This window comes from Hesperophylax consimilis, chromosome 17 (assembly GCF_061612785.1).
Source record: "Hesperophylax consimilis isolate HC1 chromosome 17, BYU_Hcon_1.0, whole genome shotgun sequence".
In the NCBI taxonomy this organism is placed as follows: Eukaryota; Metazoa; Arthropoda; class Insecta; order Trichoptera; family Limnephilidae; genus Hesperophylax; species Hesperophylax consimilis.
The window spans coordinates 5,056,891-5,082,227 of record NC_142852.1 but is presented as its reverse complement, the minus strand read 5'-3'; the positions used below and the strand labels follow the sequence as shown (position 1 = coordinate 5,082,227).

General features: G+C 35.1%; 2 protein-coding genes across 2 annotated transcripts in view; both read right to left on the bottom strand.

Annotated features, from left to right (window-relative positions):
* Positions 1-25,337, bottom strand: part of LOC149415825 (uncharacterized) — a 198,941-nt gene that overhangs the window by 82,705 nt on the left and 90,899 nt on the right. The window lies entirely within an intron of this gene.
* On the bottom strand, positions 1,053-21,015 carry LOC149415828 (uncharacterized). Its single transcript, XM_089641633.1, has 6 exons — positions 20,418-21,015; positions 20,072-20,284; positions 19,635-19,787; positions 18,828-18,980; positions 18,391-18,653; positions 1,053-1,061 (listed from the first exon to the last, which is right to left on the bottom strand). Exons 2-6 carry the CDS (start codon positions 20,223-20,225, stop codon positions 1,053-1,055), a joined length of 732 nt encoding a protein of 243 aa, XP_089497759.1. The 5' UTR covers positions 20,226-20,284; positions 20,418-21,015.

Genomic DNA, 25,337 nt, shown 5'->3' with positions numbered 1-25,337 from the left:
ATATGGCTCGTTAGGTCACACTTTTGATAACATGCATAGTTGCACCCGGAACATGAAAAAGGTTTTTCTCCACTGTGAGTCAGCAAGTGTCTCTTCAGGTTACCCTGTTGAAAACTTGCATAGTTGCACTCCGAACATGAAAAAGGTTTTTCTCCACTGTGAGTCAGCAAGTGTCTTTTCAGGTTACCCTGTTGACAACTTGCATAGTTGCACTCCGAACATGAAAAAGATTTTTCTCCACTGTGAGTCATCATGTGCCTGTTCAGCTGACCCTTTCGACAACACGCATAGTTGCACACGGAACATGAAAAAGGTTTTTCTCCACTGTGAGTCAGCATATGGCTCTTCAGTTGACCCTTTCGATAACATGCATAATTGCAAGCGGAACATGAAAAAGGTTTTTCTCCACTGTGAGTCAGCATGTGGCTCTTTAAATAAATCTTATGATTACATGCATAGTTGCACACGGAACATGAAAAAGGTTTTTCTCCACTGTGAATCAGCATGTGTCTCTTCAGGTTACCCTGTTGAAAACTTGGATAGTTGCACTTCAAACATGAAAAAGGTTTTTCTTCACTGTGAGTCAGCATGTGCCTCTTCAGCTGACCCTTTCGACAACACGCACAGTTGCGCTTGGAAAAAATAAAACGTTTTTCTCTTACATGGGTGCGTATGTTCATTGCAAAATTTGACTTAGGAGAGAAGGAGTAGTTGCGATGGGGAGGAGTCAATCCTTTTCCCACAAAATGCGTCTGAAGATCTGTCGACAAATTTGAAAAATAACATGGATGAAAATGACTCGGTTAAACTTATTACCTAAACTTAGAGTAAATAAGCGAAGCAAGTTCCTAGAAACGTTAAAAAATAGGAGTGGCCGAATCGTTCAAGTTTACAATGAAAATTGGTTTTACCTGCTGCCTTGGTAATTCTCCCAAAGCGTTCTAAGCATTCCTCTTTAACATCCGGCAGGTCTATGTCAATTTTCATATAAGTAAGCCTCGCTTCAACTTGTCGGGGTAAGAGATCCGCGTTTATGGTAACTGTCTCCACATTTATGCTTCCTGGAATAAAAAAGGACAATAAATAGAATATATCTTTGCATGGCCAGCTCCGAACCAAACGGCGCCTGGCGCGAGTTTATTTTGGCTGCCCTAACAGTCTAAATTAGTACACGCGAAGGCAGGATATCACTGTAATTGATAAAATGATGATTTGTGTTTTTTCGTAACGCTAAAAAAATAATATAAAGGGCCATGTGTTAGGTTAAATATTCGACGCCTGGATCAAACTGCTCCAAATGTACCCACATGGGGGCAGCCATGTATCATCGAACCATTGATATAAAACGAAACATTTTTTTAATTGAAAAAAAATAAACTATTTTTTTACGAATAAAGATACCATTGATCAACAATGTAGAAATGGGAATTTGGATGGAAGTTTTAAAGGCCAATGTCAGATAAAAATGACCTCAGACGTCCGCATAAGGGAACTTCTTCAAGAAATAAAAACCCTGCTCTCTACACCGTAAGTAGAGAGTTTTAAGTCAATGAGATAGTGTTTTCTAAATCAATATTTATAAATTTGTAGCGATCGATACTGCTAGAGTATTCGAGAAAGCCGACCGGTTTAAAACGCATGGGATGAGAATGTACGAGTCTTTTTATGCAACAAATTTCATCGCGTAATGTAAAAAGGTTCCAACTACCTGTCTAAGAGCTACCTATTCGCGACGTCCAAGCGAGCTACCTACGACAATATTTTGAGAGTTGAACTATGTACATTTCGCCATCGCCATCGAAACTACCAGAAGAATCTCGCTGAAGCGAGGGACCAGTAGTTTACCAGCGGTCTCGCGTACTTACCACCGCCGCCGGCTGGGCTATATGAATAGGCCCAACGCAGCTAGTAGTCAGTAATTTTTACCCAGTCAGCCAACGTATAACGCCGCGTTTGTAACCTTGATCTAAATTATTCACGCGCATTCCGCGCCAAAAATAATATAGTGCCTCTTCGTATTTATCCCGTAAAATAAACGCGTTATTGTGTGTAGTAATTGTTATTTGTGCATTCTTAAATAAACGCTCCAACTGAATAAATCGAGACGTTAATTTAGTACACCAAGTTAACCACAAATTTTTAACGTATAAAAATACGCGTTATTTACTTAATGTCCAAAATAAAATTAGCTGAAAATCGAGGAGTCGACAACTTATTGTAAATAATATAAAACATTTAAAAGAGTGCTGTATTTTGATGGTTTCCGGCAAGGACGCATTTTAAGGTAAATACTATATACACCACATGATAAAGTGATATCCCTATAAGTGATGATTAAGTGATATCCCTATTCCAGTTAGAGATCATTTCCCTATTCTAAAAACTAAGTACCAACTCCAATGGTCTTCTGAATGGAAAAAATCCTCTGTGATAAAAGCTCACCAGTACTCATTAATTCAACCTTCTATTCCTGTTAAGCCCTGGTTTCACAAATACAATACCATGCCTAAAAAATATATTTCTTCCTTAACCCGAATGCGGCTGGGTCACACTTGTTTTCTTAGCCATCTTGCCAGGTTCCACATAGTCAGTTCGCCGTACTGTGATTGTGGGTCAGAGGATACTCTGGACCATAATTTTTTTGAGTGTCCTATCAATGACCAATTTCCAAACTTCATGCATGAATTGGTAAAACTTGATATTAAATTGCCTACCAGTATACCCTGCCTTCTTAGTCTAAGCACTCCTGAAATTTACCATTTGTTGGCAAAATTTATTTATAAAAATGGCCTTAATATCTGACCATAATAATAAATATAAACCAAATTTCTTTCACTTTCATTTGTATTCATTTGTTCAGGTTCCTATTTTCATCTTTATTTTAATCTATTTTTACTAATCCCAACTCTGCATATTTTGACTGAGATAAAACACTATTCTTTATGCATTTGTATATTTTTCTTGATTATTTTATTGTATTATTTGTTTATATTCATTTCATAGTACTGTTTAAAAAAATAATGCTTCTAATTTTGGAAAAAATCTGTTCTTTAAAATAACAAAAAATGCCCACTACTATTGTGCACAGGTTCCTATTTTTACAATTTTGTCATTACCTATTATTACCAGCTGTTTTGTTTTTTTTTAAGTTATGTTTATGTTACACCCATGTTATATTTATGGTAGGTTCATTTTTAGGATATGTCATGTTCATGTTATGTTATGATATGTTTATGTTATGTTCATGGTATGTTTGTGTTATGTTTATCTTTATGTTTTATAATCACATTTGTTTACTCCCATTTGCTGTGTTTGTTGATAAGATTGCCAATATCATAATTCTGTTAAAAAAAAACGCTACTAATTTTAGAAAATCTTTGGTTAAATAACGAAAAGCTTCCACTTATATTGTACACAGGTTCCTATTTTTATAATAATCTACTGTTACCAGCTCTGTACCGTTTATGTTAAGTATGTTATGTTATGTTTATGTTATGTTTATGTTATGTTTATGGTATGTTTATGTTATGTTTATGTTATGTTTATGTTATGTTTAGTTTATTTATGTTGCGTTATGTTATGTCATGTTGTGTAATCAATTTTATCCTGTAATTTGTTGTATTTATTAATAAGAAAAATGTTGTAATGTATGGCCAAGATCACTCTTAATGGGTGAAAGCCAATATAAAGAATAAAAAAATAAATATATACACCACATGAATTAAAAGACAGGATGTTGTGAAAAAGTATTTGTCCTGTTTGCACAACATTTCAATTCAGAGATGGATTCCGGACATCCGAATTTAAGGTTCTACATTTTACACATATGCAATGCAACTAACTGGCTGTTTGAGTACTCTCCGTATATTGCAAGCATTCCTTCTTTACAGCTGGGAGGCCGAAATCTAAATCTGAAAATGCAATTTCACCTCCATCTTCTTCCTGGAGCCCTGGTTCCGTCTTGATGGATATAGTATCTGGCTTCAGTAGATCCATGGTCTGCTTTGGTAGAGTTTGGTAATTTTTTTAACCCCAAACAAATATATCTGAAACAGAACAAAGTTCTAACGGAATTCTAACATAATAAAGTTTTTTAAATTTCGCTTCTTAAGTCGTAGCAAAAATACAAATTAGAAAACCTTGAAGTTTTGACAAAGGTTGAGAGAGACGTCGTTTATCTTGGGTAAATTCTTTATTTATTTACTGTTATGTCTAGTAGGGCGGAGTGAAAAAACTTTTTTTCAAATTTCGTGTTTCCTATATTAGCAATGGGTGCCTTGGTAGTACCCTATAAAGTACACAAAATATCATCAAATTCCAACTTCATCTTCAGGTGGCGCACTGACCCTAAAGTTCTACAAAAAATTGTGTTTTTTTCAGATTTTGTTAGTAAACAAGGACATCATCTAATCCAGCTGAAACGTCACAAAATGTATTTTAGTTTTAGCCATCTAACTTACCCCTCTCCCCCCCACCCTTTGACACTATTTTGCGTATCAACAGCTGCAGTCAATCAGTAATTAACAGACATTAGCGTGGAGTGCACGTTCGTTGGAACAGCTGCGAAAAGTTGATTGTGATTTCTTTGTAATATGCCTTAAATATGAAAAAATTCAATGTGTTCTATGTTTGGTGGCCCAGAAAAATTAAAAGACAATGTCTTGCCAACTTATTCGGATGTAATAAAGTATTATTTGTGGATAAGAAACTTGCAGTGGTTATCAAATGGAAAAGATCCTTCTGTGAAAGATATATGTGAAATAATTGCAATTGATCTAATTACGTTGTGGAATAAAGCGTCTATTCCTATTGTAACTGAACGTCAAATTGTAACTGAACTTACCCGGTATTATCACAAGTACAAATGCTTAAAGAAATGTCGAGTACCTAAAAAGAAAACTGAATTTTATGAAGATGCAACAAAAAAACTCTTTGATATTGCGGTTTGCAAGTGCATTTGTGTCGATTTTTGTAAATGTTTAGTGAAAATACCCAAGAAGGAGCTAGAATTCCTGCAAGATCAGAAAAGTAGCCGCAAAATGTTTATCGGCTCAAAAGATACAGTGGCAACCAAGGCTTTGGAGCGCAGGCAATTACGACTGATGAGGCAAAATAAATTACTTCAAAAACAGACTGTTGAGAAAACTCTGAGCCCATCACCAGAGACTTCAGAGACCTCGGATGATAGTGTAAGATTATCAGACAGCAATCAAGATCCAGACTTTTATACACTTTTTCCGGCATACTCCACGCCGTCCACATCGAATTCACAAACAAATCAGATAATAATAATAATAATAACATGGAATTTATATAGCGCAGTTTAGTGGCATTTCACTTCAAGTGCGCTTAACTACTCGTATAACAAACTTAAAAAAAAATGGTAATTCAGTATTAATGGTTCTTAAAATTATTCCTACAGTGTGCCTTACCCAATACAGATCTAATATTATAACACTAAATACACTGTTTATACAAAGTGATGACAAAACTTAGAATAACAATAACAGTGAACAGGACAAAACACGAATATTAAAACTAAAACATAACATAAAACAGGAGGCAGTTTGTGCTCAGAAATGAGAATTTTCTGAGCAGACACTTTAAAAAGGTACAATAAGGAGACAACCGAAACCAAACAATTACCGGAAGTTTTAGAAAATGGCTTATTATAAAATATTGAAAAGAAGTTAAAATTTATAAATGGTAAGATTTTTTAAATAATTTTGTTTTTAAAGCTCGTTTAAATTCAGCCAAATTCTGGAGATTAGTAAGAGCTGAGGGAAGTCTATTCCAGATGAGAGGGCCTGTTACACTAAAAGAACGATCATAGTAAACAGCTCGATTTGACCTAGAAATTTCGATTAGACGATTACTAACATCTAGATCTGCTGACCTTAGAGTAAGCTGTCTATTACTTAAGTTTTGTCGGATACATAGTTCCGATATATATGCTGGCGCCATTCCTTGCAATGCTTTAAAGGTCATTAAGCAGATCTTAAACTCTATTCTTTCAGGGCATCGAAGCCAGTGAAGGCGATCCCTTAGAAGTGGGGTTATACGGCAATACTTAGATTCACCAAAAATCATTCTTGCCGCAGCATTAAAAACTGACTGGATTCTATTGATTTGTTTCTGAGGTAGGCCGGCATATGCACTATTGCAATAGTCCATACGTGAGACGACGAACGAATTTATGAGTGACTTTGCTCCATCAGAGAGAAGGCATCTCCTGATTGATTTTATCTGCCTTAAATGGAAAAAACCAGAACTCACAGCTTTTGAAATTTGCGATTCAAGAGAAAGAATATTGTCCATAGTGAAACCTAGAAATTTTATTTCTGCAGAAGGGATTATATCCGTATCCTGAATACGGATTGGACTGAAGTCAAGGAGAGCTTGCCTTCCAGGGGAAGCTATCCACATAAATTCTGTCTTTGTGGGATTTAGTTTAAGTTTATTGACAGACATCCAACTTGAGATTGTGTTAATGAGGCTAACCACCTCGTTTTTAAGGACGTCTTTTTCGTCCGGAGAACAAAACTTGAAAATCAAACGATCATCTGCGTAGCCTTGTGATTCAAAGCCAGCTGAGTGAAATAGTCGTTCAAGGCGATTCGTATAGAGAATGAAGAGAATGGGGCCTAGGACAGAACCCTGAGGAACTCCAAATTCTATGGGAGTTTCAGGTGATGTACGTTTATTGAAAGTTACTGAGGCTACTCGTCCAGACAGGTACGATGTCATCCATTGGAGTGCATCACCTCGAACGCCAAATTCGGTTTCAAGCACATTTAGTAAAATACTATGATCTACTGTGTCAAATGCCGCACTCATGTCAAGAACAGATATCAAACCCAACTCACCTGCTTCCATCCCGATGATCAAGTCTGAAACAACCCGCAAAAGAACAGTTTCCGTTGAATGAAACCGTCGATAAGCGGATCGATTTTTGGCAAACAGACCAGCGGAGTTCAAGTACCCCACTAATTGTTTGGCAACGATTTTCTCAAGCAGTTTTGATAGGAATGGTAGGTTGGATATTGGCCTGTAATTATCTGTTTTATCAGTATTAAGATTTTGTTTTTTTAGAATTGGAGTTATAATTGATTTTTTAAGTGATCCCGGTACAAGTGAATTTACAAGAGACTTCCGGATAATTTCGGTAATTACAGGTGCTATATCCGGGAGACATTTCTTTAAGAGCCAGGTCGGTATGGGGTCTTGAGCGCATTGCTTGTTTGGGCAAGACTTTACAGCACGTACGACATCTTCTTCCGTTACTGCTGCAAAAGTAGTGAAGTTACCAGTGAGCGGAGTTGTTGCTGCGACAGAAGGCAATCCTACCCCACCGAGAGCCCGAATTTTTTTGACTTTACTCCTAAAATATGTCGCAAGACTATCCGCTTCGAGAGAGGAATCAATCTTGATGTTGCTCTCTTCACATAAAGTTTTTATATTTTGCCACAGTTTTCGAGGGTCCTTTTCTGCCTCAATTTGTTCACACCAAAAGTTAGTTTTTTTTTGCGTTACTTCTTCCTTGTAAGCATTTTGTTTCGCAATCCAAAGTTGCCGATTGCTGAAAGTCGGGTTTCGTCTGTACAACCTCTCGAATTTTCGCATTTCCCTTTTCTTCTTGAGACATTCAGCATCGAACCATTTGCAGCCATTTCGAATGCGGCAGACCTTCTCTGTGAAAGGCGCATTTTTGTCAAGTAATGCCAGTAGCGTAGAATTATAAAGAATTACTAACTGTTCTACCTGGTATTTACAAAACTTTTCCTTATCACAGAGCGGTGAGATTTTCAGTTCATTGCAGAATGCCTCGAAGTCGAATTCTCTCCAATTTCTAGAGATAACGGATTTAAACTCCAATTTTGGAGGATCGAAGGCAAACACGGATGTGACGAGACGATGATCCGATAGTCCAATGTCAGTCACGTGAGTTCTATTCGGGGGAGACCCAACTCGGGAAATGATTACATCAAGTGTACCTCCTGCATCATGAGTAGCTGAGTTTACCCACTGCTCGCAGCCGAAGTCACACAGGATTTTGGTGAATTTTTTGGACATGAGATCAGTTTTCTTTTCTAGGTGAATATTTACATCTCCTAAAATGATAACATCACAGTTGTAGTTGGAGGTGCATTCTAGGAGAGACCTGAATTCATTAAAAAAAATTGCAGTCGGTGCGCACGACCCGGGACGGTAGATGGAGATTATGACGAGGGATGCACCATTGGCAGAAGCCTTGCAACTGACGAACTCGAAAGTAGTATAAACCTGACGTATCCCTATACTGTCTAAACGAATACCACTTTGCGCTACAATTGCAACTCCCCCATGATTTGTAAAATTAATGTTCGTTGTATCATCTTTAATGGGCCTTGCAGCTTCATAAACCGAGAACCCGCTTGATCGAAGGTTTTTGATTGAAAGTGAGTCTGCATTTTCGTGCCAAGTCTCCGATAGCGCCAAAATGTGAATACCTTTGTCACGTATCAGATCCACAATATCATCGTGTTTGTTTCCAATGGATCGCGCATTCCAGGCGGCAACGGTTAAAAACTTAGGCGGACGAGCATTCCTGGTTTGTGCTAAACGCAAGATTTTAACTAGCTTAACTTTCCTCCCGGCTCTACACCCTCGTTTTCTTCCCTTACGTCGGGGAAATAGTACACAATTGTTATTATCATTATTACTATGGTTTTTGTCATTATCACTGCCATTATCACTATTAATATTGTTTTTAACTGGCAAGGGTCGTAAAGCACACAATTCGTCCAAAGATGAGGCATCGATTAAAAAATCTTGCCACTGCCTGTGACAGGACTGGTGTCTCCGACAGATCAGCATCAACCATCGCCAGTGCAGTTTTTCTAGATATTGGTTTTATTTCTAAACAAGATTTCTCAAAAGTAATAGATAGAAGTAAATTACGACGCGAGCGCCGAAAAGTTCGAGAAGAGTTGCAAAGAAGGCAGATTTCGAGCTTCGGGAGTGGGTTATATTTTGATGGTCGGAAAGACAAGACCATTGTGCAGGAATAACATGATAACAAGTACCACAGGACAACCATTACTGAAGAAAATATTGTTTTGCTCTCCGAGCCAGATTCTCAGTACATTGGCCACGTCGCGCCTCCTTCTGGAACCGCTAATTCTATTAGGGATTCAATGGTAGAATTTTTAAATTTGCACTTCTGAGATTTATCAACCATCGTAGCCATTGGATGCGATGGAACGGCTGTAAACACGGACTTCAAGAATGGAGCAATCGCATTGATTGAAAGACATTTAAATAGACCATTACACTGGTTTATATGTTTTTTGCATGCCAACGAATTACCACTGCGTCATCTTTTTAATACTTTGGATGGCAGTACTTCAGGTCCCAATACGTTCGCAGGAGTCATTGGCAAGATGTTACAGCACTGTGAAGACCTCCCTGTGGTGAAATTTGATAAAATTACGACAGTCTTACCCGATATCGACGTGAAAATTCTAAGCAATGATCAAAAATATCTGTATGAAATTTGTCAAGCTGTAACACAAGGCAGCGTAAAAACTGATTTGGCTAATAAGCAACCAGGAAAGCTGGCACACTCTCGTTGGCTAACCTGTGCAAATAGAATATTGAGAAGATATGTAGCAACAAAGTTTCCAACTCATAGTCTGGTTGAGATTGCTACGTTTGTGATAAAAGTGTATGCGCCAATGAAAAACAAAACACCATAAAAACAAAACTTTCATGTAAAGATGGTCCGAAACATGTCCTTAGTATGATAAAAAGATGCTCCTATTTAAAATATGAGCTGAAAACAATTGTTTTTCGAATAATCGAGCGGAACTCTTTCTTCGCTCATTCTGAAAATATTTTATTAGCGATGCTACAAGACGAAAGACAGCATATAAAACAATTAGCAGTAAGAAGAATTCTTAAAGCCCGACAAAATGCAAAGGAGAAAAAAGTAAGGACATTCTTGACTCCAAAACTAAACATCGAAGCTAACGATTATTATGATTTGATAAACTAGAAGACAGAAAAAATATTCGAGCCACCATTCACAAAAAAATACGGTGACAGTGAATTATGGGACAAAATTATGAACGAAGATATAAATATCCGGATTGAAAATTTTCCCTGTCACATACAGACTGTGGAGAGAGGTGGTCACTGAAACTAGCTTTGCTCTTTGCGGAAGTACAGCACGCGATGGATATATTCGAGCAAGAATAAAATCGAGAAAAGAAATGCCGAAATTCGAAACAAAATTACACTTTTCCTCTGGAATTCAGGGAGCTACCTCATACGCACATGACACGACTGAAGGCTGAAATGATTAAAAATTATATATATTCTTAATGTTCCTTATATTTTAATGCAAATAATAAAGTTAAATATGATAATCATTTTGTTTTAAATTTTTTTTAAAATTCCAGAATCGATCATTTTTTTAAAATTTCAGGTCCTCTGCGCCACCTGAAGATCATATGTCAAAAAAAAACATTTTTCAACAGCTATTTATCTACAGCAACATTAAATGATATAGGGTTTTTGAAATTCGAAGAAAAATTTTTTTCGACCTCTTTCACTCCGGGGTCACATGTCTACCGCCATTCCGTTGTAATCCAAATGTAATAAAACACCTGTAATACGTATATTTGTTGTAATTTTTTAAAATGCATTTGAAATTCTAATCTAATAATAGGTAGATGTCAAATTGACAGTTTAAACATTCTGCTGTGACAAAACGCCCAATGATTCCCTAACTAAACTGGAAGAACGGCCGCTACCAAAATGAATAGCGATGAATTTAAGTACTATAACTTACCAATAACCATCACATGTATGGGATAATAAGTTTAACAGGGCGGGATAAACAGAGTTTAGAAACAGGAAGAAAGACTGTCGGAGAAGAAAGCACGTGTGAAAAAATATATAGGTTATGCATAGACAAGAATGAAGTCATAGACAATTAATATAATTTCAATGAACCTTCAATGGCCTTTTAAGAACATTACAATTTCTTTCGACTTGCGTCTTGTAAATATAATAGCTCTAGCAGATCTTCAATCTATTAACTGTGAGAAATCCGTGACCCTTAAAAAAAACACAACTAGAAAAACGAAATAAAATCGTTTACTGGCTACGATAAAAACGCCTCTCCTACTAATAGTTCAATATATATTAATTTTTTTCCAAAAAAAAATTCATTAATAAAATTATATTTTATGCAAAAAATATAACAATCGTGACTCTCTTTTATCAGGACAAAGAAATTTTCTTTTCCGATAAAGAATTCATGACAAATAATGATCTTGAAGTTAATTTCTTAATATAAATGTATAAATGTAACTCTCCAGTAATGCGAAAGATTTTTTCAAGTTCTGTTATTATTTCAGTTCTGTCAAGCTAGTAGCCTATTAACTTTAGAGTGGGCGCGCTATGAGCATTTTTCCGCCCTCTGCAAAAAAACGTTGATAAATAATTCTTAAATCTATTGCGCGTAAACTTTGCGCTTCTTAGTAGCTGCCCCCGCTATCGTTCGCAACCCGTGCCGAAAGATTGGACGCCATCGGTACGCGGGGGGCTGCTTGACAAGGAAGTTGTTACCATCAAGTGTCGTCCGGCGGCGATTTGCTCACTGCGCGCCTACTCACGGAAGAAAAAAATTTGCTCTATATTATTTACGTTTTAATACATTTATTTTCTCAAAATGAAAACTATTCACTTATTATGAAAAATACAAGTGATACTTCAAACTAAATATAAGAATAACTTGTGAGTATTATAGTAGGTACTTCTAAATAAAGAAACTAATAAGTAGTCGGACACTCTTAGTTCACCAATAAATTACAGTGTTGTGGATATAATGAAAAGGTGAATGTTCTATTATTATTACGTATCATTATAATCGCAAGTCTATAGCAATTGGATATTATATTATGCTTAGAGTAAATAACAGTTATTTATTTACAAAGTTTAAATGTACACTATAACTTATGATACTTCTATTGTAAAAACTAAAAAAGCCCTTTTATTTCAGTGTATCATACGTGTCCAGACCCATGCCAGAATTTTCAATAAAATTCATATTTACGTAAATGAGTCCAATGATGTTGTTTTTTTCAATGATGAATATTGCCGGTTTAAATAGCCAAATAATTTACAAAGCCAATACTGAACACTTGATGATACGCTGACAGTACTTGAAGGAGATTGCGATGGTCCTGGTTAAGCCATATATGATCGCAAGGTCTTTTGTGGACACTTTAAATATTCCTCTGAGGAACCAAATTGATCGCTTTGTTCGTATAGAACAAACATCATCTTCAAAGAAGGAAGGCAAATGCAGTTTATATCCTTCAAAGAAAAATAGGCACACGAAAAAAGGGTGTTGCAGATGCTCAAAATTGCTGTGCAATGAACATTGGCACATACTTATATGAAGACTTTTTCTTCAAAGCATATCCTGTAGATTTAGAAAATATTTATTGTGTTTTTTTTTTCCATTTTTATAAATATTGTGGAAGTATAGTAGGAAAACTTAAAAAATTAAATTAAAATGCTAAATTTTATAAAGTCGACTGTAAACCAAAGTTCCTTTGAACAGAGTTCAGTAAATATGTCAATTTATAATTCTTTATTTGTGTTTTACTTAAATCCTCAAAAAATAAATTAACTAAATTGCAGTATTCTTACTTAAAATAGTCCACAAAACGAGCGGCAAAATGCTCCCCACGCTTCCACTAACGTTTTACGGAGAGACGCGCCCACTCTAGGGTTAAAGTCATAATATGGGCATATTATAGCTTCAATCTTCGAAAAATGATCTCTAACATAGACATATGAATATTAGTAGACCTGCCCTAAGTGATTAAAAGCGTATTATCCCCACTCCCCATACCGGTTCCATTGAGCCGGCTGTGCTCGCATATGGCCTCAAGTGAAATTTGAAAACGTGACGTCATCATTCTTGTGCGAACTATGGTCGAGGCATCATCGGTTCATTTTACGAAATAACACGGCCAAATGTTGACTTGTGATATGAAAACTTGTAAAAATAGATGTGAAAAAGAGAATAAACCCAATTGTCGTATTACATTCCATAAGTAAGCATTATTTTACTTTATTTTAAGCTTATTCACACCGTATTATATGGATCAGTTTTAGAAACATATACTATCACATCACAATGTAGCGATTCTCAAGTGTGCTCATCGTTGTTTACTGGGGTAAGTAAATTATGAGACATTTGTAAAAGTGTCTTAACTAAATACTCTGAAACTAACTACGACTCTGAAAATAGAAGCTGCCTTACTTTGCCGAATTTGGACTTCGCAAATTAGTTCATAACGTGGCGAGTAATTTGCGCTCCCATGTAGAAATGTCTATTCATTCAAAAGCAGGTTTTACTTTTAAGAAGTAAATGGTGATATTATAATGCGAGATGCCTATTTACTGTCAGATTGATTTATTGACGAATCACAGTCAGCCTTACTTCCTTCGTTCTTCAACAGTTGATTTTACCCCTCGCCATTAACTTCTCGTCTATTAATTCCTATGTCTGTGATCTCTAAACATTTCCTGTTACACATTATGTATAAAACGAAATTACCACAATCGAGAATTTTTTAGAATTTGCCTATAAAAACAAAAAAAACGTCTCCTGTAAAATTTTCCAAATGGTCTATTGAACATACAAGCACTAAGGCAGCAATTTGTCAAACTGAGACATTGCACTTTTGTATCTGCATGTACCTACCTACAGTAATAGATATAAAAATATTATATATCAAATTGAGACGTTGCACTTTCACTAAGGAACTGGAAAAAACTATTAATATTTCGGAATATATTTGTCCCACTGTAATTTATTGTAATAAAATCGTAGATAAAATACCAAATTCATTCTCAATTTAAATATCAGATTATTAAAAAAAAACTTTAATCAATTTCTACTATTAATTCATTTGCTAAATCATAAAACGGATGTTTTTTTTATTTTTATTTTTTTATATTAACTCCACACAGGAGGCCCTGAAGAAAATAATATCCCTCAGGGCCTATGTCATCTTTGGGGATGCTGTGTGGAGGGTCTTTTTGTGGAGAGGAAGGAGTGAACATGGGTCTTGAACCGTCCCATGTTGTAGGAGGGAGGAAACACAGAGGCCGGCAGTTCGTTCCACAGCCGAGTTAACCGAAGCATTCGCCAGTGAGAACAATAATTATGTATTCAGAATTATAGCTACTTTTTAACGTCTTGTGCGATAAACATAAACAGTGGTATTGTTGTATTTGTGAAATCGTGTTATTAAAACATCACAGTGTTAACCTATGCACCGAGTTAATTGCCTACATTTTAATCTATGTGTAAATAAAAAATGTTTTAATATTATCGCCATTTACTGAACACACGGATTTAACGAATATACTTTTATGCATGAATTCAGACACATTATTTTTTCAAAAAAGAATTTAAAAAAAAACATAAAAATAATTGCCAATTTTAACATTAACATATCAAACGAAAATAATAACGAAATGAAAACTGATTTCATTAATTTTATGTCCGAAATGAATTTAATATTATGAATAAAAAAATATTCTAGAGAAATGACGGGACAACGTCCATCTTGTATAGATCTTATATGGTGTAACACAAAAGATACCGACAAATTACAAACAATAATATCAAAAAATAATATTACTGACCATCACACCTGAATCCATATACCTACAAAAACTGTATATTAGTAAGCGTTCAAAGATGGTTGGAAAGGGAGACATGCAAGTACGAATATTAGAGGGAGCGCGCTAATACCGGGTGTGGCAAAAGTAATCACCCTATTGGAAAACGCTATAACTTTTGAAAATGGCGCCAAATGTCAATTCGGTTTTGACATTTGTGAAGTCAACAAACAAAGAGTACAAATCGACAAGACATGAATCGGTTTACTCCGCAAGAACGCGGAATAATAAGCAGTACCAAAGTTTAACATAAACAAAAAAAAAATACAGCAAAAGAACATTGGTTGATTACTTTTGCCCCACCATGTATTAAAAAAAGAAAATAATTAAGCGAAAATATTTAATAAAACACGACCCGATGGAAAAACAGCAAAAATCCTTCGACAAATGCTTTAGTTTTAATATATCGGAACACGTGCTTATGCACTTGCGTATGTCTTGATAATATATAAAGATGAAATGCGAATATGTAATGATTTCTATGAAAACGTGTTCTGACATCTGATAATACATTGGTATTTTACTAATAGCTTATCAGGAAACCATCAATTCATTCGCTAAGGGCCTGCAATCCCGTTCTAAACCGGATTTCGAATAATTTGAAGAGATTCTGATCCGTATAAGTAACCTGTTATAACCTTGTTTTTGATTCATCGCTTTTCATGGCTCTACATCACTTTTTAAATTTGTGTTGAGTTGTCATCTTTATGTGTTATACGGTCACCACATTTTGTTTGCCTGTCTTGTGCTCCCAAAAGTGTACGGAGTGTTGCGCGTATGTTTGAATAGTGGTTGCTTTGAGTGCCGATTAGAAATAAGTAGGTACTTATGTATTAATAGTAGTGGCTTTGAGTGACGATTAGAAATAGGTAGATACGTATTTATCAATTTAATTTAAACGCCCCGATGGGCGTTAACATTATACATATTTTACTGCATAATACAGTGACAACAGAAGGTTTTATTATTAAAGCATCAACACAAAAATAACATTTTTTTAATGTATGAATAGTGGTTGCTTTGAGTGCCGATTAGAAAAAGGCAGGAACTTTTGTAATTGTATGATTATTTGCGTAAGAAAATGAAAATTTCAGTTAGTTTAACATCAGAACACGCGTTCACAGTTTATGTTGACTCCACGAGAACGGGTTGTTTCTTCGACTAAGTTTTGTAGTCATGTGGAAAGAGTTTCCGGCATCTGTTTTTTCTTCTTCATATAATTAAATCCTTCCTACAGCCCCTACCTTAAGCCGCCTCTTAACGCTGCCTAAATAAATGACGATATAGTTCCCCTGTCTTAACACTGTACAGACAAGGACGCTCTTGTGAGGTGTAACATAAAAAATCATTTTTTTGTCTTAATTTAGTGACTTAATCTATATTATCATCATACACAAAGAGTGTAAGTGAGCGGGTGGATTAAATAATTTATTAAGTGCGTATAGAGGTGTCATTTTTTTATTGTGTCGAGTAAAGATTAATGGATTCACGTAATTGTTGATTATTTTAAGACTTCTTGCATTTCTGAATTGCTTTATTCAAATAATTAATGTGTGTGTTTCTTAAAATCTCCTTTTCGAGAAGATAAATAGTGGATCTGGGTACATGAAAAATGTTTTTCTCCACTGTGAGTCAGCATTGGCTCTGTAAAGTGCATTTAGAGAAAATGAATAATTGTACCCAGAACATAAACAAAAGTTTTACTCCACTGTGAACAAGCATGTGACTCTTAAAATTGCTCTTTTGAGAAAATGCATTATTACACTGGAAACATGAAAAACGTTTAATTCCACTGTGTGTCAGCATGTGGCTCTTTAAATTGCCCTTTCGACAACATGTATAGTCGCACTCAGAACATGAAAAAGGTTTAATTCCACTGTGTGTCAGCATGTGGTTCTTTAAATTGCTCTTTTGAGAACATGTATAGTTGCACTCAGAACATGAAAAAGGTTTTACTCCACTGTGAGTCGGCATGTGGCTCTTTAAATTGCCCTTTCGACAACATGTACAGTTGCACTGAGAACATGAAAAAGGTTTTACTCCACCGTGAGTCAGCATGTGGCTCTTTAAAGTGGCCTTTTTAGAACATATATAGTTGCACTCAGAACATGAAAAAGGTTTTACCTTACTGTGAGTCAACATGTGGCTCTTTAAAGTGCTTTTTTGAGAAAACGAATAATTGCACTCAGAACATGAAAAACTTTTTTCTCCACTGTGAGTGAGCATGTGTCGCTTTAAATTGCCCTTTAGAGAACATGAATAGTTGCACTCAGAACATAAAAAAGTTTTTACTACACTGTGAGTAAGTATGTGTCTCTTTAAACCGCTCTTTTGAGAAAATGAATTATTGCACACGGAACATGAAAAAGATTTAATTCCTCTGTGAGTCAGCATGTGGCTCATTAAATTGCTCTTTTGAGAACATGAAAAGTTGCACTCAGAACATGAAAAAGATTTAATTCCACTGTGTGTCAGCATGTGGTTCTTTAAATTGCTCTTTTGAGAACATTTATAGTTGCACTAAGAACATGAAAAAGGTTTTACTCCACTGTGAGTCAGCACGTGTCTCTTTAAATTGCTCTTTTGAGAACATGTATAGTTGCACTCAGAACATGAAAAAGGTTTTACTCCAGTGTGAGTCAGCATGTGGATCTTTAAAGTGGCCTTTTTAGAACATATATAGTTGCACTCAGAACATGAAAAAGGTTTTACTCCACTGTGAGTCAGCATGTGGCTCTTTAAATTGCTCTTTTGAGAACATGTATAGTTGCACTCAGAACATGAAAAAGGTTTGACTCCACTGTGAGTCAGCATGTGGCTCTTTAAAGTGCTTTTTTGAGAAAACGAATAATTGCACTCAGAACATGAAAAACTTTTTTCTCCACTGTGAGTGAGCATGTGTCGCTTTAAATTGCCCTTTTGAGAACATGAATAGTTGCACTCAGAACATAAAAAAGTTTTTACTCCACTGTGAGTAAGTATGTGGCTCTTTAAATTGCTCTTTTGAGAACATGTATAGTTGTACTCAGAACATGAAAAAGGTTTTACTTCACTATGAGTCAGCATGTGGCTCTTTAAAGTGGCCTTTTTAGAACATATATAGTTGCACTCAGAACATGAAAAAGGTTTTACTCCACTGTGAGTCAGCATGTGGCTCTTTAAATTGCTCTTTTGAGAACATGTATAGTTGCACTCAGAACATGAAAAAGGTTTTACTCCAGTGTGAGTCAGCATGTGGATCTTTAAAGTGGCCTTTTTAGAACATATATAGTTGCACTCAGAACATGAAAAAGGTTTTACTCCACTGTGAGTCAGCATGTGGCTCTTTAAATTGCTCTTTTGAGAACATGTATAGTTGCACTCAGAACATGAAAAAGGTTTTACTCCACTGTGCGTCAGCATGTGGCTCTTTAAATTGCTCTTTTGAGAACATGTATAGGTGCACTCAGAACATGAAAAAGGTTTTACTCCACTGTGCGTCAGCATGTGGCTCTTTAAATTGCTCTTTTGAGAACATGTATAGGTGCATTCAGAACATGAAAAAGGTTTTACTCCACTGTGAGTCAGCATGTGGCTCTTTAAATTGCTCTTTTGAGAACATGTATAGTTGCACTCAGGACATGAAAAAGGTTTTACTCCACTGTGGGTCAGCATGTGGCTCTTTAAAGTGGCCTTTTGAGAACATGTATAGATGCATTCAGAACATGAAAATCGTTTTTCTCCAATGTAAATCAGCACGTGGCTCTTTAAGGTGCTTTTTGTAAAGTGTACTTCCTTAGTGTGAAACGGCATGTGGCTCTTTAAATCGCTCTTTTGAGAACATGAATAGTTGCAGTCGGAACAGGAGTAGTTAGTATCGGGAGATACGAATAGCTTTTCCGCGAGATGCATCTTCAGCTCTGTAGACAAAATGAAAAATTTCATGGTTAAATAAGGCTCAGTTAAGACTAATTAGATACACTAAGTATAGATAAGCGCAGTTACTTCATAAATATGATAGGATACTCAAAAAATGGATATCATTTACATTATTATCAGATTTTTTTAAATGTTACTAGGAAAATCGGTTTTACTTGCTGTCTGGGTAATAGTCTCAATGCGTTCTAAGCATTCGTTTTTAAGATCAGGCAGGTCTATGTCTATTTCCATATAAGGAAAACCCCCCTTATCTTCTTCTCGTGGCGTAAGTTCTGCCTTTATGGTATCAGCCTCAACATTAACGCTACCTGAAAAAACAAATCAATAATACGTACAAGATAAACGACAAAATGCATTTTTTATTTAAAAGCTTTAAATTATTTTTCAACGATTGAGAACGCCTTTATAAACAATGAAAAGCGTGAATTTTTAGAAGAGACTGCATATTTTTGAGAAAAATAATAACTTGAGATGTCCGTTTCAGATCGTCAGATGCATGATTCAAGGAAAAATCTTTTAATCTTGAGAATCTTCAGTACGGAGTTGTTTTCAGTCAATGGAAACTTTGTAACCTTGATTATGACCGTGACCGATATATAAGTTGTAAGAGTGTAGTTATTTGGCAGTTTTCTACAAATGTTCATTAAAAAATAAACTGACATACAAACAGAACGTAAATGTGTCCTGTTAACACGATATTTCCAAACGGACATGGATTCCGAACACCCGAATTTAAAATTCAACATTTAATATGTATGGAATGCAACTAAGTGACTGTCCGAGAACTCCCCGCATATTGCAAACATTCCTTCATTACATCTGAGAGGTCGTAAACAATATCCGTATACGGCATTTCACCTCCGCCTTCTTTCTGGGGCCCTGGTTCCCTGATTTTGAAGACAATGTAAATACACCCAGGAATAGCTGGAAATGTTAAATATTCCATAGAAAACAGGTTTTACCTGATGTCTGGATAGTTGTTTCAAAACGTTCTAAGCATTCCTTTTTAACATCTGGCAGGTCTACGTCAATTTCCATGTAAGGATATCTCCCTTGAGCGTCTTCTTGGGGTTTAAGATCAGCCTTGAAGGTAACTGTCTCCACATTATTTCTACCTGCATAAACAATGCATATATTGATAATTGATGTACAGTAAAATGTATATATACTATTTAAATTTAAATATTAAAGAGTGATGATACCATTGATTCACCACGTAGAAGCAGGAATTTGCGAAAGAGACTTTAAAGTTTATTATCTTAAATGTATAAACAATTATGTCAAAAATAAGATAAGGTGAAACCTGAGGTCCTGTCTGCACGACATTTCAAAGCGGAAATGAATTTCAAACCTCCGAATTTAACATCCTACATACTTTTACAGGTGAAATTCAACTTACTGGCTGACCGAGTTCTCTCCGCATGTTGCAAACATTCCTTCTTTACATTTGGTAGGTCGATATCTATGTCTGTATATGGTTTATCACTTCCGCCTTCTTTCCGGGGCTCTGGTTCCGTCTTGATGGAAACAGTATCTGGATTAAGTATATCCATGGCACTGTTCTGTGGTGGCAATTTGTGATTGGTTCAAGCCCAAACAAATGTAACTGAAACTAAATATTGTGATAAAGTAACCTTTGAATATTTGGTTTCCAATTCTTGGTTCACAATTTTTGGGAACAAGAATATAATTAGATTATAAAATTTACAACTTAATATATAAATATAAAGATAAAACAGTATTACCTTATATTAGATCCGCCATTCGGCTTTCAACAGAATATCGGAAATCCATCTTTTTAAAATATGAGTATTTAAATCAATGCAAACTTAAAACTGTAATCTGCTAATATTATTGAGCGACGTATTTACCAAAACGGGCTACGCCAACGTTGTTCGTATTATTCAGAGAAGGGTTTAAAAAGTCTTCCGTACGCAACTGATTTATTCAGTGCGCGATATGATCAACAACGGAAATTAGTGTGACTGACGTCTCTGCTATCGGACATTTGGGATTAGAAGAAGAAAGTGTGAGCAATTGCAACTGCATATAAACCCTAGACTGTTGCTGTCTCACTCTAGTAAACTCAAGTCAAAGATACATTATAATTATTCCATAGAAACTCTAATCTAAAAATAAGTAGACGTCAGATTGACTGTTTAATCATTTTTCAAACAAAAGTTTTAGCATGACGTAGCCAAAATTCAAGAAGGTGTTCGCTCAGTTTGATTCGGAAAAACTGCCGGTACCAAAAGGGATGCCGATGAATATACGTATTAGTACCAACAACTATCATAAGAATGGGATGATAAAATGAACTGCGAAGGTTAAACAGAGTTTTGAAACAGGATCAAACGACTGACAGAACAAAACACGTGTCAATTAATCAAATCAGTTATGCTTAGAGCATAAATAAACCACTCTCTAGATCGATATCTTCGGGCTTTTTGTATGGCCCCATTTTGTCACCCCCTTAACCACAGACGACCACAAATAAAACGGTCTTTTGGTCCAGACAGGTAAATATATCGTTGACCATAAAGAAATCTCAAGGCCATTTAAAAAAAGTGTAAACATAGACAATATAACTGCACCCAGCTAACATGGTTCATTCACTAGCCCAAAAAAATTATATTTTAAAAATAAAAATATTGGAATGCAGGAAAAGGAAAATAAAAAGAAACCCACAGCTATGCACACATCAAAATATTTTTTATTTTCAAAAAGATAATGGATAGTAATACAAAACAGGGTCAGTACAACCGATGTATTGAGCATTGATTTATTATTGAAGTAGAAGATAATACTAATATATCTAAACAAAACATGAAACAGAACAAGACACAGAAAAAATAAAAAGTAACGGTCTCAACTAGGAATCGAACCCAGGATTTCTGTCTTACTGCAACAACTTAATAGGATTTAATTTGACCTTGCACAAAAATACAAGAATATATACACAAAATACATATTCAACGTGTTGAAAGATATTCATTATGTCAAGTACCTAATAGTAACGCCTTTTGACTTTTACATGATATTTAAATCATAATACATAAACCATAATATAAGAGATAAAAATCGTGTACATAATAAAAGCTTGTAAAGAAATATAGCTTGTAAAACAACAAAAGATATTGTGAAATAGAAGTTAAGAACATTCATAAGTACAAAACCCAAGAAATAACAACAAACACGTTCAATAGAAACACTAGATCATGGTCATAAACTTATCCAACAAATAACTACTAATACAACTTTTGGGCAAAAAAGCTTCTTATATCATAGTATTAAACTCTACAACAAAATACCACTATCACTCAAAAACCTCAACACTTTAACATTTAAATCTGAAATAAAAAGCTGGATACTTAACATAGGGAGATCTGAAATAGAAAATTTACTGAGATCAAACACAGACTAAAACAGAATCAACTGAACTATACTAAAAAACACTTCATATATATAACTATACAAAAAAACCTCTCATATATACATATATATATATCAAAAAACATCTTACTTAATTTAAAATTATTAAAAAAAAAAAAAAAAATTAAAAATCGATACACCCTAGTGCAGAGGTCGGCAAACTTATTTGCCAAAGAGCCAAATATGTACATTACAACGATTTTAAAAAAAAATAGTAAGATCCAATTCTTTTTTTTTGATTTAGCAAACATTTATTATAATTTCAGCACTTTATTAAATTACGGGTACCTACACTAAATGAAACTTGATATCATATTTAAAAAACATTTTATTCGATGATAAAAAAATAATATTCAATTAAAGAATCCGTAATGACGCATCTCATTCAAAAATCAAAACTAAAGTTAGGTCATTCTACCTCCGTGGAACATGAAAACAAATATCTAGAACTATAACAAATACCTAGATCTGTGAAAAACAAATAATATCCAAAACCAATAATATTATGGACAAACACCTAGATCTGTTAACCATTGTTAAAAATAAAATAATTACTATCGTACATTATGAATATTATGATCAAAAGCATTATAAGAATTAGTAAAATATTTTAATATTAAGTACCTATTACACTATTACGTAATTATGATGTATTACCTATTAAAATATTAAGTTGAGATATAATTTTTTTATTACAAACAAATAAACAGGAAAATGAGAAATTTCTTACAATCAAACTGATTGATCACTTTTGTAAGATTTAAGTAACGTAAAATATTGTACAAAGAAAAATTTGAAAAACAGATTAAAAATAAAATATATTAAACCATGACAATGACAATCATAATAAATACTTAATGCGAACCATGCCCTTGCATCTCCTTCGAAAGTTTGAGTAAGTCAGGTTTGTATGTTGTTGTTCTTAATTTTAGGCACGATTCCAAGTTGTCATCAATAAGACGACTTCTCAGTTTACTTTTGATAAAGTTCATGCTTGAAAAAGATTGTTCGCATGAATATATAGAACCAAAAAGGGATAGTACAGAAAAAGCGAGTTTTTTCAGCTGGTCATAACAGTTGGTAATACTATTCCAAGCGTTAAATATGATCATGTCTTCCTTCTCTAGGTCTTTCAAGGTAGACCACTTGTGTTGTGAACTAAGCTCACATTTTTTCTTCTCCAGTATTTCTAAATCAACACAAAGGCGTTGAAATTAAAAGCTCTATAATTCATTGTTTTTTAAATCCAGCAATTGTATTTCAAAGTTACCAACGTCAATGCCAAAAGGAGAAAAATTCAAATCTGTTATCGAAGCATTAAGAGGATGTTTGACGAATGCTAAGGTCGCTCTGCTGTTTTTAAATTCCTGAAACCTGCTGAGAATTGCTTCCCTCATATTTAAGATGGTTGTTTTGAAGTAGTGTTTGTCAATGAAATAATTATTTTCTTGGCGATGCTTCAGCAGACTCGGAAAGTGAAACAATGTTTCCCTTGGAAAATATTCAGCGAAGAGGGATAATTTGTTTTCAAATGAAACGACTTCTTCTAAAATCGAAAATTATTGTATTTCCTTTCCCTTGTAGTTTATGATTAAGTTGATTTAGATGAGACGTAACGTCTACCATGAAATAAAAGTTTTGAATCCACTTATCGTCTGTTAGTTCTAGATAGTTAACACCCTTCTCGAGGAGAAATGCTTTGATTTCTGGAAACAGCTATTCGAAACGCTTTAAAACGTTCCCTCTTGATAACCAACGTACCTTGTTATGAAGCAGAAGATCACTGTACTCACTCTCCATTTCAACTAAAAATTCTTTGAATTGGCGATGATTAAGAGCTTAAGCTAAAATGGAGTTAACAATCGTAATCACCAATTCCATAACTTTACAAATTTCCAATAAAAACACATAAATTTGTTTTTGACCACTATAGTTTTATTTTCACTCTACCGGTTTCGGAAGAACCCTTCCTTCGTCAGGAGAATATTAAAAACTTACACAACTTAAATTTTAGGGAGAACCAACAGACAAGCAGTTGTGTGGCAACTTTACTGAGCTACCTCTATTTTAGGGAGAACCAACAGACAAGCAGTTGTGTGGCAACTTTACTGAGCTACCTCTATTTTAGGGAGAACCAACAGACAAGCAGTTGTGTGGCAACTTTACTGAGCTACCTCTAATTTAGGGAGAACCAACAGACAAGCAGCTGTGTGACAACTTTACTGAGCTACCTCTATTTTAGGGAGAACCAACAGACAAGCAGCTATGTGGCAACTTTACTGAGCTACCTCTAACTTAGGGAGAACCAACAGACAAGCAGCTGTGTGGCAACTTTACTGAGCTACCTCTAATTTAGGGAGAACCAACAGACAAGCAGCTGTGTGACAACTTTACTGAGCTACCTCTATTTTAGGGAGAACCAACAGACAAGCAGCTATGTGGCAACTTTACTGAGCTACCTCTAACTTAGGGAGAACCAACAGACAAGCAGCTGTGTGACAACTTTACTGAGCTACCTCTATTTTAGGGAGAACCAACAGACAAGCAGCTGTGTGGCAACTTTACTGAGCTACCTCTATTTTAGGGAGAACCAACAGACAAGCAGCTGTGTGGCAACTTTACTGAGCTACCTCTATTTTATACTTAAATTGTGTGAAACGATTGTATTAAAATAAAATCTTATTCGGCTGTGAGCACTTTTGGTAATATACAGGTTTACTTAAAATTGATAAACGTTGTACATGTAAATACATTTAAATTTATACTATACAATAATGTAGAAACTATACGACAAATTTTCGCGTGCGATATGTTATACCGCTATTCGATTTAGTATTTTCATCGCTTTTGTTAGAACACGAAATGATGAAAACAAAAAAAAATCATTTTTCACTCAAAAGAACAAATCACGGCAGACAAATCAAGCAACATGGCGTAAAGACAAACTGCAAGCGAATGATGTATGCACAAGTTATTTAGCCCCAAATTTCAAACTGCCTGACCTTGACCATAAGTATGCCTTAGAAGCTGCTTACCAAGCTTTCTATACAGATCACATTACTTAGGTTCTCACTTCCATGTTTTTTCTCGATTGTGGTTTAGCATGTGTTTGGTCACTCTGATCTCCCTTTCGAGAACATGAATATTTGCAGTTGGAACACGAAAAGGGTTTTTCTCCACTGTGGGTCAGCATGTGTTTCTTCAAATCCTCCTTTTGAGAACATAAATAGCTG

Coding starts and splice junctions, on each gene's coding strand:
- LOC149415828 (XM_089641633.1), bottom strand. CDS start 20,225: ATGGATATACTTAATCCAGATACTGTTTCCATCAAGACGGAACCAGAG. Junction 18,981..19,634: donor AACAACTATCCAGACATCAG/GTAAAACCTGTT, acceptor TTGTTTTTTCAG/GTAGCGTTAATGTTGAGGCT. Junction 18,654..18,827: donor GACTATTACCCAGACAGCAA/GTAAAACCGATT, acceptor TTTTGTCTACAG/AGCTGAAGATGCATCTCGCG.